The sequence below is a fragment of the Microcebus murinus genome, chromosome 2 (genome assembly GCF_040939455.1).
Source record: "Microcebus murinus isolate Inina chromosome 2, M.murinus_Inina_mat1.0, whole genome shotgun sequence".
Classification (NCBI taxonomy): domain Eukaryota; kingdom Metazoa; phylum Chordata; class Mammalia; order Primates; family Cheirogaleidae; genus Microcebus; species Microcebus murinus.
Window position 1 is genome coordinate 104,890,434 of NC_134105.1, and position 16,037 is coordinate 104,906,470.

Sequence of the window (16,037 nt, forward strand, 5' to 3'; positions counted from 1 at the left end):
TCTTTATTTCCCTTCTATTTCTATAAGGAGAGAAAAGGAGACTGCACCTTCCCTGTGGTGAAGGTGCTGCAGAGGTGCTAGTTACCTCTGTCACACTCTGGTCCCCACTGCCCTCCCTAACAGGCAGCCTTCTGTTACTCAGAGGTCTCCATGGAGAGAACCTCTCGCTCTCCCTTTGGCCTCCATCCTGGATTTGCAGGCCCTGTCCTTGGGAGGGCCACCATAAGGCGAGTTAAATTCCATCCAGATTCTATCATAACATCAGGAATGGGTATACTGGGATTAGGGGTGCCATTCTACTAGAGACAGCAGCTGCACACAGGAGGACTCATGGCTCTTTATTGGCATCTGAAGAAGAGGTGCCCCAGCCTTCAACACTAAGACAGAAATAGGGGAGACGCTGCTCTCCCCAGGCTCAATACCAATAGACTTTCTTGTGTCTCCGGTTCTCCTGGATCCCCATCGCCTCCATCACCTCCTCCTGCAGTGTCTTTAGACGGGGCACATAGGTTCTTTCTAGAGCATCTTCTACTGATGTGTCTTTGGGGCCATCTGTTGAGCCAGAGGAAAGGAGATGGGCGGAAGGGCTTGCCAACTTGGCTTAACATCCCTTACTTTCCTCCTACCCACCCCCCATCTTCCTGCCCCTCACCCAGCCTTACCAATCCATGCTTCAGGGACGATGCCATCGGCTCTGGGAAATTCAGGTTTGGGGATTATCCTCCCTGATCTCATGGAGACTCGTACCCTCTCTCCTGCCTCAGTAAATCTCCACTCGATCTCAGTGGGTTTCCTGGTGGATAGAAGAGGTGAGCCTGACCTGGGAGCCAGGTACCCTGCCACCCTCCAACCCAAAAGTAGTCAATGGTTGAAAACACCAAGGTTACCACTTTGTTTCTCTACTTCTGTATTGGGGGTACCCACAGGGAGTCGTGTCCATGAGATAGCCCCTCAATTTAAGGAGCATCCAACCCACCATTCCTATTGGACAATACCTTCATGGATTCAGAGGGTGAGAGACCCTCTGACCAGAGCCCCATGTGCTTGCCTGTCCACAGGATCCACAAGTTTGACTTGGTTATGGAGCAAGGGGGCTTCACTAGGGATCATGGTTCCCCGGTAATCCTTGGTCCTGCCAATGTAGCGGTAATGCTGTCCGAGAAAGGGGGAATATCAGAAAGCAAGGGGTTGAGAAGAGGATTTGCCCATGCTACTCAGCATATTCAGCCCAAGTTGAAAAGTAGAGAGTCCAGTAGTACCACTAGCCCCTCAGCCAGTCTCCCTGCCCTGTGCTGCTCTTAATGGAGAAGGACAGATGGGACAGGCTTCCCCAGCACCCTCATCTTCTCTCTTCACTTACTGTGTTCAGCCCTTCCAGGACTACCCAGTTTCGCTGCCGGATAACTTGAACCACTTTGCCCTGCTTGCCGGCATCCTTGCCTTCTAGGATCTCCACCTGTGGGAAGACATGAGGGTCAGGAAGGAGGATCCTTGCCCCGGAGCCTCCCCATCACTCTGCCCCGTCTGAGGCTCTCACCATGTCTCCACAAAACAGATGCCAGTCTTCATCTGAGATGGGTTCCACAGCCACTGGGCGCCGTCTGGTCCATGGGCGATTCCTCTTCTTGTCTGCCATGGAACCTGGGCGGCTCATCCCATAGCGGTAATGCGGGGGCAGAGTGACTTTGGATGCCAAGGCCAGCAGGGCAGAGAGACGCATGGCTGAAGGCTGTGAGAAACCCCTTTGCCAGCAAAAGGCTTAGAAACCTTCCTCGTCAGCTTTGGGGTAGAATGGGGCAAAGAAGCAAGGGAAGGAACCTTTTTAAAGCATTTACTCTGTTGCTCAAAGGAACTCATCTCATTGAACCTTCACAAGATGATATTATCTTTATAGATGAGGAAATAGGTTAAGTAACTTGCTCAGGGTCACAGAGCTACTATGTGGAAGACTCAGCATTTAAACCCACATATATCTGACTTTAAAGTCCAAAAAATTCATTAAGGCCAGGGGCCATATTATCTAGCTCACTCTTGAATCCAGCAGATCCCATTAGAGCTTGGCACATAGTAGGTACCCAATAAATAATTATTAAATTAATGTACAAACAGGATAGGAAGAAAACATAATGGAACACACACTGGCATAGGGCCAAAAGGCAGGCAGTTACAGGGTGAAATGAACAAATAGTAGAGATAAAAATGGGTTAAAATGTCCCCATCCCACTTCCAATTCCTATTCTCAGGAAATAACCACTTTTCCCTAAGTTAGCTTCTTTTCTAAAGGAAAAGAAGGGCCAAAGTAGGATTATAGGGTCATAAATTTCCCAACCAAGTATGTGCTCTAAGCCTCTCAATTCTGGATGACATACTAAATTAATGGGGTAGCAAATGAACTGAGGGCAAAATAGTTAAGTTCTTCAGTTTACTGAGCAATTGTTACTTGCCAGGTGCCAGGATAAATACTTTCCTGTATCATCTCACTTAAGCCTAAGGACAACTGATGAAGAAGTTATCATTAATCTCATCTTATAGGTAAGAAATGAACCCTAACTTCAAAGACAAATAAAGTATACTATAATGGCAAAAAAAAAACTTGGACTGGGAAGTCAGATGACCTGGGTCTGATCCCTATTCGACCATCATCTTTCTGTGTGACACTAGGCAACTTACTTAACTTCTGAGCTTCAGTTTCATTAGCCATGAAATTTTACAGGGCTGTAGGTGTCATTTAAATTATGTTTAATAGTCTAACAAGCCCAGGTACACAATAATATAAATAGTATTATTACTTTTGGGTAAATTAAAAATATATATTCTGGCACAAGCATAAATATATTATGGGAAAGAAACAAGAAAATAAAGTACTTGTTTTGGAGAAGAGGAACTGTTTGGAAGGGCTACTTTCCATTTTGTTCCTGTCCATAACGTTTGCACTTCTTAACCATATGCATTTAAAAAAATATCAATGGGTTTATCTGAACAGTGAGATATGGGTCATTTTTTTCTTCTTTAGACTTCTCAGTATGAAGAAAAAAAAAAGCCTAATGTTATTTTCAGTTAATGCTGATTGAATATAAGGGCCTCGATGTTCCTATACAGGTTCAACAAATAGTTAGGGAACATTACCATGCCATTTTTGTCTTCACATTGTCCACTGAGGGAGACTGCCCCGTGTAAGCATCATAAGGTCCCTTTTACAGACAAGAAAACCAAGGCTCTAGGGGCTGGAGTGACTTGCCTTAGCTTGATAGAAATAGGGCCAATCTTGAGACTGAAGCCTCCTGCGTGATTACTGCAAGTAGTCACTTAACCCCACTCATTCTAGGTTTGAGCCAGCCCAGACTGAGCAGCTGGGACCCCCCATAGTTCTTTCTTTTCCTCTCCTCCCTAATCTGGAGGCTGGTGCCCCTTTTGGAGTGGGGCTTTCACTGCGTGTTCTGGAGGTGCCGTGCAAGGTAGTGGGGTCGAACATCTATCCCTCAGGTCAAAACTGCAAATGGGCTTTCTCCATTAGCCTCATCCCGGGCGTGAACCCCGACCCCAGACACCGCTAGGCCCCAGCGGTCTTCAGCACCCACCCGATCCAACTTTTCGGTGCAGGGAAATCCCGAGGATGCGACTGAGCCACAGCCAGGGAAAATGATGGGTCCTTCCCGCACCTGCCTCCCGGACGAGCCCCGGAACTGCAACACCTCAGGGCCCCGCGGCCCTCACCTCCGCCTTCCGCAGCACAGCGGGGTCGCCGCCTGTCACCTTGGCACGTGGGACCTCAGCCCCGCTGGTCGATTTTCTGGGAAATGTAGTCCATCTGTAAAGCGGAAGCTCAGCAATGAAGCTAATCTCTCAGCATTCTGGGAGTTGTAGTCCAGTGATCAGAAATAAGCTGGAAACAGGAAATTTGGCCGGGACAGGAAATCAAAGACGCGGAGAATACCGTGGAGCATGTCGGGAATTGAAAGGCAAGCTGGTTAGGCTGACGCGCCTGGCATATTCCTGCGCATGCTCTGCGTGGAGGCCGCTGGGAATTGTAGTTTCTAGAGACGATAGCTCCATTTTCTAGGTGATAGTGGCTTCCTGTTTTAGGCAAAGAGCCTCCTCCCTTTCCAGGCAAGACTATAGCCAGTAACTGTCCCCGTCCCTCTCTGCAGGAGAGGTTAAGGCAGATTCAAAAACTGCCATAGGCTTTCCAGAGAAAGGGACAAAACGGGGCCTTTCCAATGGTATTAGATGATCTAGTCACAAAATGTCAGAATCCGGAAGGAACCTCAGAGATGATCTAATCCAGTCATTCCACTTAACAGTGGAGTATTGGGAGAATTCCATCTATTAACCTCCTCCCCCTACTACCCCATCACCAGTGAAAACTGACAGGCACCCCTAGCATTAGCAAGGAGAAAGGATTATTCTCTCTATTCTTTGGATCACTCTTTGGGGTCAGAATTGTTTCTACAAACAGCCCAAACACTCCCACCTTCCATGGCCATCGCAGGCTATGGCACCCTCCCCCACTTCTTGTGTGTGTGTGGGTAACCTGTATTAAACAGTGGCTGGGCAGGAGGGGTAGAATAAATGGTGTGGTTTATTCTAGGAATCTGCCCACATGTAGAATTTTGGATTTCCAATAAGCTGGGAATGGAGGCTGGCACCCCCTACCTCAAACTAAGATGATCTGGAAACCACTTGCATTCCCTTCCCCCACTCCCTCGCTTCAGTTAGCTAACACACCCCCCAAAGAATCAGTCAGAATCCAATATAGTAATCAACGGGTTTTATTTTCCTAGAACTGAAATCGTCTACTGTTCTCAGAGCTAAACTTCCAAAGCTACAGTCAGCAATTTTTCATCAGAGCCCGAGGGAGAGGGGCTAGGGTAAAAGAGACAAGAGACAAAGAGAGGCATAGAGAGACCACTAGGAAGAAGGTGGGAGAGGGCACTTACTTCCCTCTGTCCTCTCAGCAGGTTACAAATCAGATCTGGTGACAACACTGAGGGGACCAGGTGGGGGTATGTGAATGGAAAATGACACTGGAAGAAACACCAAAGCCCCAGCTACAAAAAGAAAGTAAGTCATCAAGCCCCAAACAGAAGGGGAGCCTCCCAGTGCACCTCAGAAATGGGGGCAATGGTGGGGAAGAATGGTGAGCACACAAAGGGTTAGGGATCTTTAAAATTTTTTTTTGTAATTTTCTTTTATTAAAAACATTTCCTAAAAAATGTGTTTTTTCCTTTATGTCTGGGTGATATATATGACTAATCTGGCCTTGAGCACTGTGGGGAGAGGGAAAGGGCAGCTAGAGGTCTCCCCAGGGCATCTTATCTCTGGCTCCAGAAATCCAAAGGGGCACAGATACTGCTAAACACTCCTACCCAAATGGGTAAGCCAACCTTTTTAGATCTCAGGCCCTTGGCCCAAACTTGGAAGCCCCAAAATCTTTTGATGATAAACTACAACTCCCAGAACTCCTGGGGTCAGCAAAAGGAAGAATAGGTGTTGTCAATCATGGAGAATTTACAGAAGGGAGCCCCTCCCCCATAAGCGTCCCATCCCACTTTCCCTGAATCGAGGCAGCTGGGATAATAGGTGTGGGAAAGGACAGGAGCTCAAGAAGATGCTGCCCTCCTGTGCCACCCCCATACTTGAGGATTGCCCCTCCCAGGCATAAGAAGCCCATCCTGCTGTTTATGTTTATCCCTTCCACTCCTACCTCTGATCCCAACCCAGAGGTCCAGGATGCCTGAGGGAGGGGGAGAAGGGCTCAGGAGGTGGAAACAGCTGATCTCGGCCCCAAAAGAAGCCCTAGAAAACAGCTCCCAAGCAGGAACACAATGGCCTGATCTCATCCCAGGGAGCAGAAGACATGGCCCTGACTCAGATCACAGGGATGTAGGGACCTAGAGGTGAGAGCCAGGTGGCCTACCCCATCCAGGTCAATCTCCAGGGGATGATGGACTTGAGGTGGGGAAAGTGAGTGGAAGAGGAGAGCGGGTTGGGATGGGAAAGGGGTTCCCAGTTTGCAGGCCATGGCCAGTTTCCCCAGTAGCACCCAGACAGCAGCAGGAACGGGGTGGGGGCTCCTCTTGAAACATTGGTGGCTACAGGCTGCAGGGGAGGGTTGGAGGAGAGAAGGGTTAATGGTGTGGCCTTGGCTTGGCCTTGCCCCAGCCAGTGCCGGTCTCCTGGGAGAGCCCACCCTGCCTCCCAAGAGGCTGACCACTGCAGGCCCTTCTCCTCCTCTCCACAAGTGGCCGGGCCCTCTCAGCCCAGCTGCCAAGACTGCAGGGGGCTCACTCACCTCTCATGATCTCTGACGCCTGGAGCCTCAGCATCTTCCTTAGCAGCCTCTTCCTCTTCTTCCTCTTCTTCCTCCTGAGGAGGCCCCCGGCCAGAGCCAGGCTCAGAGGGGGTGCTATTCTTCTCCACCTCCACAGGGAGGGGCCTCTCACTCTCCAAGCTGGCTACCTCCTTCTCCTCCCCTTCAGGGTCTTCTGTCTCCTTGGGACGTTTAGGGGAGTCCTGGGCAGGATTGTCAGAGACAAGGTGGGCTGAGGCCAGAGACGGAAAACACCAGCCACCACCCGTGCCCCCTACTCCTCAGAGGCTCCCTCCTGGGCTGACACCCACAGCCCTTCCCCAGCCCTGTACTGGCTAAAATGCCTTCTGTGTTCCATTTGCTCAGCTGGGGACCCCCCCCAAGACTAGGGGCTGGATCTATCTCAGACCAAAGACTCCCTGAAATAGGAGCATAGGGACACCCTGCTGAGGATGCTCCAGTGGCCCAGGCAGGCAGCAGTTACCTCTAGCAGGTCCCCTGCTCTCCTCTTCAGTGCCCCCTTCTCGTTCTTCTCTTTGGCTGGCTCATCGATGACCAGCTTCCCTTCCTCATCACTGCTACCCTCTGCATTCCCCTTCTTATCACCGTCACCCTCTGTGGCTTCAGGCTCTGGCTCCGGCTCTTCCACACAGCTCTTTTTCTGGGAGGACTGCAGCAGAGATATCAGAGGTTGAGTGGCACCAGTGGCCACTAGGGCGGGCCCCTTCCCCAGACCCCTCCCTCGGCCACTCACTCCTTCCTTTTCCCACCTCTCCCCCACCCCCACCCAGGTGCCCAGTCTCACGAGTGATTTGAGACCCACCTCTGTCGGATTAGCCCCGGGGTAAACCCACTGGCCGGGCAGGCAGGGCTCTGTGCAGGAGGGGGGAGGGCTGGAGCAGGAGGCAAAACCTCGGGTCAACTTCTCCCAAAGGGAGCTGGGACCCTTTCCCCGCCAACCCCCGCCCCCCACCCTCCCGCCTTGTCCTGCCCGGCTCACAAGCACCTCCTCCTGGAAGCCTTCGTGGAAAGAGTTAAGGCTATGTCCTATACTCACACTGGGCCCAACAAAGGCCTGTCTCCACTTACCGCCTCCATCCTGTGCTTGCCCCCAGGCTGCTAACAGATGGCCCTAACCACAACTACATTACATACCCCAACCCCATCTCCTCTTGCAGGAAGCCCCCCTCCCCTCCACCCCGATGGCTCCTACCCTGAAAGCCCTGGAATTTCTGAAGACTAAGTATCATCTGTGGGCCCGGGGTTTCCAAAGCCCATGGCCACACCTGCTTTCCAGGGGGTCTTTGGGGCAGATGGTGGCTCACCTGGTAGCCAGAAGCCTTGACGGTAGGGTTGTTCTCGATCTCCCATAGCCCCTCGCTGAACCCTTTCCTCTTGTTGGGCTTGCCAAACTTCTCCTTGGATTCCTCGTAAGGGAAGAGGTCTTTGGGGCCCAGGAATGCCCTGGTGAAAGATGGGAGACTGTGCTCTCAAGCCCCTCACTGCCCCTGAGCTGCACAGCCCGACACAAAAGGGGCACCATCACCACCTCTCTTTCCCCGAAGCAGTCCTCCCATGGCCCTCCCAACCTATGCCCCTCTGGCCTTTACTCACGTCTCGTGGGTCCCGAAAAAAAAGACTTGGTATTTGTTGGCTGTTGATTTCACGGCAGCTTCAGGCATCTCGTCAATCTGGGGGTGAGATGAGGGAAGTGAGCGTGAGCAGGAGTCCTGAGGTCTCAAGTTTGAGGCAGAGGCACAGACCTCTACGCCACATTTGTATAAAACCAGACTGAGAGAGACCCATGAGATTAGCGAGGTGGCTTTTGGACCATTTTTAGCAGTGGAACTTTGTTCAAATGAAGTCAAACGTGGAAACCAAACAGAAACCCAGGAGTCTCTCCCTCTCCTTCACCAACCAGACAGCATATATACTGTCCCCAACATGTCCAGGTCCTAGCTACAAAGCCCCTTATCTTTCCTATCACTGGAGTTCAACTACTGTCCTCTCTTGCCTGGACTAAAACCACAGCCTCTACAATACCTATCCTCCCAGGCTCCATTTGTGCCCCATGACACAGAATGGTCCTTTCCAAATGCTCATCTGAGCATTTCGTCTTTTTGCCTCAAACTTTCTAATTCATTTTCAGGACTCCAGGGCCCACCTCATAATGGCAAGCTCTGAATCCCAGTTCTGCCACCATTTTTATGATCTTAGGCAACTTATTAAACCTCTCTTTGTCTCAGTTTCCTCACCTGTAAAAGAGAGATGGTCATAGTGCTTACGCCATAGTGTTGAGAATGAAATGAGCACATTGTGGATGTAGTATGTTCTACCTATGCCATCATCAGCCTCTCCCAGGACACTGCCCTTCCTTTCTGCTCCCACCATGCTGTCCTTTCAGTCTCTCACATTCACTAATTCCTGACCATCTTTCCAACCTCAGCTCTATCACACTTATTTCAGAAAGCTTGCCTCTCACTCCTGACCCGGTGGGCTCTTTAGGTAAAACTCTCTCCTAACACTTTTTTTTTTTTTGAGACACAGACTCGCTCTGTTGTCCAGGCTAGAGTGCTGTGGCATCAGCCTAGCTCACAGCAACCTCAAACTCCTGGACTCAAGCAATCCTGCTGCCTCAGCCTCCCGAGTAGCTGGGACTACAGGCATGCGCCACCATGCCTGGCTAATTTTTTCTATATATTTTTAGTTGGCCAATTAGTTTATTTCTATTTTTTTTTTTAGTAGAGATGGGGTCCTGCTCTTGCTCAGGCTGGTTTTGAACTCCTGACCTTGAGCGATCTACCCACCTTGGCCTCCCAGAGTGCTAGGATTACAGGCAAGAGTCATGACACCCAGCCTCCTAACACTTCTTCATTGTTCCATTTTTACACTAATTAAGAACATTCTTTAACTAATGTCTATGTGGACTACCTGGACTAGACCTGTCCTGAGGTTAGAGACCAGGTCTGCTTTTATCTCAGCACAGTGCCCAGCACACAGTAGGCACACAATAAATATTTGCTGAATGAATCTATGATACAGATAAAAGGAGACTGCTCTTTAGCTGGGTGTGGTGGCCTGTGCTTATTATAGTCCCAGCTACTTGGGAGGCTGAGGCAGGAGGCTTGCTTGAGCCCAGAAGTTCAAGATCAGCCTAGGCAACATAGTGAGAACACATCTCCACAAAAAATTTAAAAATTAGCCAGGCATTATATTGCACACCTATAGTGCCAGCTACTTGGGAGGCTGAAGTGAGAGGATGGCTTGAGCCCAGGAGTTTGAGGTTGCAGTGAGCTATGATCACACCACTGCACTCTAGCCTGGGCAACAAAAGGAGACCCTGTTCCTACAAAAAAAAAAAAAAAAAAAAAAAAAGACTGCTATGGTTGAAGTGGAGGGCTGGGGTCAAATGGCTATCTATTCAATACTCCCCCTAAAAGGCTTCTGGGGAACACTTTGAAAAGCATCAAAGTAGTCCAACTCATTCTACAGATGAGGAAACTGAGCCCAGAAAAAAGTGATTCACCCAAAATGACAGAGCAAGTTAGTGAGGGCCAGGTCTCAGATTCAGATCTCCTGATTGGCTCCCTTGCTGCACGTGTGCTGGTGGCATGGTGAGTGAAGGTGAGAGGTGCAGAAGTTTGAGGTCAGGGAAATGGAGAGGCAGAGAGCTAGCCTCTCCCAGACCAGGCCTTGGAAGCCCAGGCCAAGCTGAACTGGGTGGGGACTACAATTCCCAGCAACACTTGCAGCAGCCCCAGCAGCCTGGCTTCCCGCCGGACAGAGGCCAGGTGGCCATGTTGACTGGGGCCCCAGGCGCAGACAGGAGAGAAACGGGAAGGCCAAGGCAGTGATTAACACACAGACACGGGGACAGAGGACCCAACTGGGGGCCTGAGGAGACAGGGAAGCTGGGTAGATGGGAATGAGCTGAGACACGCCCAGGAGAAGGGGTGGGGCCCTGGGCACAAATCTGAGGGGCATCTTGCCCCAGACTTGGAGTCTTCAGGCTTTTGGGCACCTCCTCCTTTGCCCAATGGCCTCTGGGGACAGAGGTCCAGCCCTTCCCCCTCACCCCCCGGAAGGGCCAGCACAAACTGGGCCCTCCCCACAACCAGGAGACACTGGGGTGTGAGAACAGGGGGTGGAAAGGCACGCAGTTCCCCCCCAAACATGATCCTCATCGCCATGACAACCCAACCCCGCCCCCGGGGCCACTCAGCAACCAGGAATGTGACTGCCCCTCCCCCCCAGGCCCTCTCTCCGGATTGGGGAGGAGGGGACACTAACACATACCCCACCCCCATGCCTGGAGTCTGGCACCTGGGTCCCTGGCTGTGCTTAAAACCGCAGCTAGTGCTGGATTGCCACTGCAGGGGGTATAGGGGGTGGGGATCCTTCTCAGGAAGCCAGACCAGGGGCAGGGGTAGGGGCAGAGGAGCCAGTCCTCAGCCAGGACACCTGGGTCCGGTTACCAGCTAGCTCATCACCCTCCTCTCAGAGGGGGAGGCAAAAAACAAAATGAGAGCCTCCAGGGCTTAGAGATCCCAGGAGACAGACATAGGACAATAATAGCAAAAGCCCTTCCCTAGGCTTTTCTTCTCAGTGGATCTGCGTGTACCCAGAACCAGAGGTGGGGGTGGGGACTGAAGGGGCTAAAGCTGAGAGTGCAGCAGGGAACTTTGATCTCTGCATTTACCGTGCCGGCATCTGAGCCAGGGCATTACTATGCTCATAGTAAATGTGTTATAAAAGAGGAGAAACTGAGGCTCAGAAAGAGGAGGTGGGGTGGGTGAAGGGTCAGAAATGAGGAAACCTAAAGTTCTCTCCAGGAGCACAGGCTGCAAAGCAAAGCAGCTACCTGGCCATCATCTCTTGCCACCCAACCTCCCACAGAAAGCAAGCTCAGAGCTGAACGGTGTGGCAGGGGACCCAGGAGGCCACCAGCTGCCCAGCCCCAGGAGTGGGGGAGAAACAAAGAATGGATGGGATTAAAAATAGAATGAGACACACCAGACACAGCCGTCCTGCTGACTTCTAGCTACATAAAGGGTGGGTCTAGAGGGAAGTGGGAGGAGGACAGAGGCCTGGGCAGCTGGGCATCTGCCCCAAAAGGGTCACTCCATCTCCTCCCTCACTTTGACTGTAGGCATCTGTCGGGGAAGGGCCAGGAGAGGTGTGCTCTTTTCACTTAATAGAATTCCCAAACCCTTACCCCAAAAGGGAGAGAAATCCCTTCTGTTGTAGCACCTCTCTCCCCTTTAAACTACAAAGGAAATGTCTTTTCGTACATTTGGGAGTCAAAGGCAGTCCTTCCTTGATATAGAAGACATGAAATCTCAGGGAAGCCCTGTACCCCAATACAGATGTCTGTTTCCCAGGCGGTGTCTTTATATCCAGGCTGTGACTCAGAACAAATGAGTCAAGGATAAGTGGGTCAGGTGAAGCCAGATAGTGCTGGAGACCCCACTGTCACCCTCCACTAGCCAACAGAGGAGGGCCCTGCTACCTCTTAGCCATTCCAGGGATCCAGGCAAGTTACTTCTCAGGCCTGGGCCCATCCAGCCCCAGCTTCACCCCTCTGCATATGCTGGATCCCATCAGACAGGGAGCACAAGAAATCCCATCCTCCAGTGCCCATGGTTACCCTTCAAGGTCTGCAAAGAAATCTGAAGTTTTCAGGTGTTGTGGGGAAAGAGGACTGAACACCTCTCCCCAAGCCTCAAACCAGAACAAGCCCAGGATCACCTACCCTGCACTTAGGAAGGCTAAAAACATCCTGGCTGCCAGCCAGGGTTCTGACCACCACACCCAGGGCTGAGGCCCAACCTGACCCAGGAACCGGAAAATCTGGGGCAGGAGACAGTTGGGGCCAGGAAAGTGTGGCAAGCCCAAGAGGCAGAAAAGAGAAGGTGCTGGGGGAGGGGAGGAAAGACGGGTGAGGTCCTCAGGTTTTCTGGGATTGTGAAACAGGAAGCAGAGAGAGGAAGGAACCTGAGGGGGGTAAAAAATCCCTGAAGTCTTGGAGGTTAATTGTTAAGTGCTTGGAGATCCCCCAGGAAGTTAGGCAGGAGGAAGAGGGAAAGGAGAAGGTTAAGATGGAGTCACACCATCCTTCCAGGCAGGTCCTGCCTATCACGTGGCCTCTCTGGTTGGGCTCTCAAGCACTGGGCCCTTCTAGTCTCACCAAGAATCACCCATCCTCCCCAGCAGCAGGGACTGAAGGAAAAAGGACCACAGTGGCCTTCGTGATGATCGCAGATTCTGGCTGCCTAGTGGATGGGGCAGTCAGTAAGGCTCCTACTCCTCAGCCATCTCAGGGGGTGCTGGGCCCCTCAGGCTCTGCCACTCTAAAGACTAAGACAGGGTCCAAGAAATGGTGAGGAGACTCAGATTTGCCTGTTCTTTTGGGGCTCAAGGGGGATGTGTCTGTGAAGTAACAGTTTTGGGTGTAACCCTCCCCTCAATTATCAAAATCAAGAGCCAGAGACATGCAAATTGTGGGGCCGTATCTCTCTGAGATCAGTCTGATCTCCCTACCCCAATTCTAACTTTATCTCAGAGGCACACACCTCAACAGAAGAAGAAACTCTGCCTCCCCTGTCCCACCCTTCTGGAGGCCCAGGGTGAAGAGAAGAAATGGATGTCAGCCCCAGTCACAAACAGTGCCCTTACTCCAAAGGCCACCAGAAACCCAAGGGTCTTCCTTACAGGGGCCAGTGTGGGGTCCTTCTGCATATCCCTACCCCCTTTCTCTCTTACCTAATCCAGAAGGGGTTCCCTTCAACCCATATTCCAGCTAATACCCCCCTTCCCCAAGGCTTAGCCCAGCCTCTGGACTTTGTCCCATCCCCAGGAGGTGGGAGCAGCAGAGACCTGGGTTCAGTTCTTGCCCTGCCCACCAGGGCCTTGGTGTCTGGGCCAAGAAGCCAGTTGGATCAAAGGGTTCAGGGTAAAGTACACGACTGTTCATACACAATACACTGCCACACACATACATGCACACACAAGGCTGTGTGTGGCTGCTTCCTCACACTGCCCTCTGCCTAGCCTCCTTTAGGAGGCCCTGGAAGCTTGTAGAGACCCACTTCTCTCTGTGCTTCACTCCCATTGCAGAGGCCAGGCCTTATTTGATCCATCCCATAGTTTCAGGGAACAAGGAGCTCAAGGCATGCGGGATTAGGTACACTCATCAGGTGAGGGTACAGAGTGAAGAAGGGTCTCCTGGGCTTTTCAGAGTGGCCCCAAAGTTGGCCTGACACCCTAAACGAGCCTGGGGCAATTTCTCTAAGCTCAGAGCAGTGTCTGGGCCAGATGAACAGACACACTTACTCTGAGTAGAGCAACCCAGAGCCATAAGGCAGTCCTTTTGCACTTGGTCCCCTCCCCCAGCCCACTTCTACTCTTGCATTTCACTCTACAGGAGCCCTACACTCTAGGGAACTGAGTTACGCTCTCACACAATACCAAAGGCCCTTCGACACCAACTTATTTTATAGTTGCCAGATGCACTGACACCTCCCTGTCTGGGTGAAACCCCCACTTTCCTCCAGCAACTGGTAACCTCCCATCTTCCTTACTTAACTTGCCTCAGTCCTTAGGGGAAACATGATGAACACTCCAGGATTGGCGTTTGGGCCCCACCCTCCCACCTGGCCAGGTGCTGGAAGTGGCGAGGGGACTTACATTGGCGGGCTGAATCAACCACATGGCAGATGCTCACATGGGTGGGGTGGGAGAAGGAACTCAGGCTCCCTCTACCCCTTCTAAGAGACAGTCTGGACTGGACTTCCCAACACTACAAAGGGGCCCTGCCACCTTCAGTACCAAATTTGAGTTGGCAGAATTTGGAGGCCTGTATCTGTGTAGCTGAGGGCTGATATGTTCTGGCGGATCATTTCCAAGCCAGGTAGATCCCCTCTTACGCCGCCTCCAACCATTCCTCGACCCTCCCAACTTCAGACCTCTTATGGATGCCCCAAACCAAAGTTTTCTAGAAGCGAACTCCGCCTCCATCTATCCCTCTCTGGGCTGGGATCCTTAACCATTTATCCCGGAAGAGTTTCAACTGGGGGCGACAATGAAGAAACTGAGGGTTTCTAAGGGGGTCCCGGAGGGGGGTGGCATGGGAGGAATAACACGACTGGCCCAAACCCAGGCTGCGCGCCCGAAACCTCTGGAGTATGGGGGCTGGGGGCGGAACTGAGCACGCGGAGCCGGGAGCCGGGGGCCGGGAAGTGACCGGCGCCCTCGGACCCCCACGCCGCGCACACGCCTCTACGCGTGGACGCCGTACTCGCCAGGTGTTCGCCCCCCCACAGCCCGCCTCCACCATTATATAACCGGCGGGTGGGCTAGAAAGCCACAGGGAAAGAGTCGGAGACCCAAATGCCCCCTGCCCCCACCTCCACCCGCTCCGCGCGGAGCGCTCGTGCCCTCCGGGTGTTATGCAACCCAAGCCCGCAGGCGGATAGGGGGCGGCGGGCCGCGCTGCTCACCCGGGCCGGCCAGTGAGGGTAGCCCTTCATCTTGGCGAACACCAGGTCCCCGCATTTGTACTCCTTCTGCCGGTTGGATCGCGACATGGCGGGGCTCCGGGCACCCCGGGCTCCGCGCCGGGCCGGGAAGCGCGAGCCCAAGTTTGCGCGTGCGGCGGTGGCGGCGCCGCTCCGCTCCGGCCCTCGCGCGGCCCCCGCCTCGATGGTGGCCCCCGGCCCGAGCTCCCGCGCGGCCACGGCGTCTCCGCCCGCGCGCCGCACGGACGGGGCGGGCGCGAATCGGGGGCAAAGCTCCGGCGCGGTGGGTGCGCGCTCGTGTAGTTGTTTGTGTTTGAAATTCAATTGCTCCCTCCTCTGCGCGAGGCCTCTTCCTCCACCCCCCGCCCGGTCCCTACTCCTCCTCCTCCTCCCTCCTCCCTTGCCCACTCCTCCTCCTCCCCCCTTCGCGCTCCCTCCCGCGGCGGTTTGATGCGTGCAGCTTCTTGACGCGCAGTGCCTGCCACAGCCCGACGCCCAACCTGGAGCCGCCTGGCGGCGCGTGGCGACACAGACATGAGGAGCCGATCGCCGAGCACGCCGAGCAGGCTTTGTGTGCCGGCTGTCGGAGGGTGCCCGCCCGCCCGGGAGGAGCTGGCGCCCGGCTGGACGGAGCGGCCTCCGCCCCTCCCCTGGCTCCGCGGGGCGCTCACTCCCGCGGCCCCGCGCAATGTAGTGTGGACGTCTACATGGACGTCTACATGTCTGCCTGCGGTCTGCTCCATCCCAATCCACGAATATTTGCTCAGCACACGCGGTTCTAGGCAGCGTGCTAGGGGCCCGGGGCTAGAGGCGTGGGCACTATGCCGTTGCGCACACAGGGGTCCGCCCGGGACCTCGACCTGCTTACCGTCTGTGGGGGTAGTCCCAGAAACGTCGGGGATTTGAGCCCTGGGTCAGCCTTTGCTGGGGAGGAAAGGCTTGAGTTTGGTAGTCAGGAGGTGGCCAAGGGGTTATGGCACAACGTTCCGGGTGCATCAGATCTTGGTTCTCTGTGCTACTGTCGAGCAAAAGAGAACTGGGCTCTATGACCAGCTAACCCCTCAAAGATGAGCCCTGTTCTTTCTAGCGGGAAAAGACAGTAGACTGCTAGTAAATCCAAACCCTCCAACAAACTGAAGACGGAGGAGCCAGGTGCTGCCTCTCTTAAGGGCTTAAGTGGGGCGGGATCCGGGAAGGCTTCACAAAGGTGT

At 53.2% G+C, this 16,037-nt stretch overlaps 2 protein-coding genes across 6 annotated transcripts; both read right to left on the reverse strand.

The window, feature by feature from the left end:
* Window positions 1-313: 313 nt before the first annotated feature.
* On the reverse strand, window positions 314-3,945 carry MRPL24 (mitochondrial ribosomal protein L24). Of its 4 annotated transcripts, XM_012767705.3 has the most exons (7): window positions 3,579-3,945; window positions 3,127-3,191; window positions 1,538-1,779; window positions 1,361-1,456; window positions 1,049-1,152; window positions 663-793; window positions 314-552 (listed from the first exon to the last, which is right to left on the reverse strand). In XM_012767705.3, exons 3-7 carry the CDS (start codon window positions 1,718-1,720, stop codon window positions 416-418), a joined length of 651 nt encoding a protein of 216 aa, XP_012623159.1. In that variant the 5' UTR covers window positions 1,721-1,779; window positions 3,127-3,191; window positions 3,579-3,945; the 3' UTR covers window positions 314-415. The 4 variants fall into 4 exon arrangements, with proteins under 4 accessions (XP_012623159.1, XP_012623160.1, XP_012623158.1 ...); XM_012767706.3 differs by lacking the exon at window positions 3,127-3,191 and having other exon boundaries at window positions 3,715-3,944; XM_012767704.3 differs by lacking the exon at window positions 3,127-3,191 and having other exon boundaries at window positions 3,660-3,944.
* Window positions 3,946-4,753: 808 nt separating this feature from the next.
* Window positions 4,754-15,203, reverse strand: HDGF (heparin binding growth factor). 2 transcript variants are annotated; one of them, XM_012767701.2, is made up of 6 exons: window positions 14,809-15,203; window positions 7,925-8,001; window positions 7,636-7,774; window positions 6,795-6,980; window positions 6,293-6,513; window positions 4,754-6,099 (listed from the first exon to the last, which is right to left on the reverse strand). In XM_012767701.2, the coding sequence occupies exons 1-6, from the start codon at window positions 14,893-14,895 to the stop codon at window positions 6,093-6,095; spliced, it is 717 nt and encodes a 238-aa protein (XP_012623155.1). In that variant the 5' UTR covers window positions 14,896-15,203; the 3' UTR covers window positions 4,754-6,092. The 2 variants fall into 2 exon arrangements, with proteins under 2 accessions (XP_012623155.1, XP_075856368.1); XM_076000253.1 differs by lacking the exon at window positions 14,809-15,203 and adding an exon at window positions 12,063-12,081.
* Window positions 15,204-16,037: the final 834 nt, after the last annotated feature.

Coding starts and splice junctions, on each gene's coding strand:
- MRPL24 (XM_012767705.3), bottom strand. CDS start 1,720: ATGCGTCTCTCTGCCCTGCTGGCCTTGGCATCCAAAGTCACTCTGCCC. Junction 1,457..1,537: donor ATCTGTTTTGTGGAGACATG/GTGAGAGCCTCA, acceptor GTCTTCCCACAG/GTGGAGATCCTAGAAGGCAA. Junction 794..1,048: donor CTTGTGGATCCTGTGGACAG/GCAAGCACATGG, acceptor TCTATCCACCAG/GAAACCCACTGAGATCGAGT.
- HDGF (XM_012767701.2), bottom strand. CDS start 14,895: ATGTCGCGATCCAACCGGCAGAAGGAGTACAAATGCGGGGACCTGGTG. Junction 8,002..14,808: donor ACCCTCACTGGCCGGCCCGG/GTGAGCAGCGCG, acceptor TCTCACCCCCAG/ATTGACGAGATGCCTGAAGC. Junction 6,514..6,794: donor GAGCAGGGGACCTGCTAGAG/GTAACTGCTGCC, acceptor AATCCTGCCCAG/GACTCCCCTAAACGTCCCAA.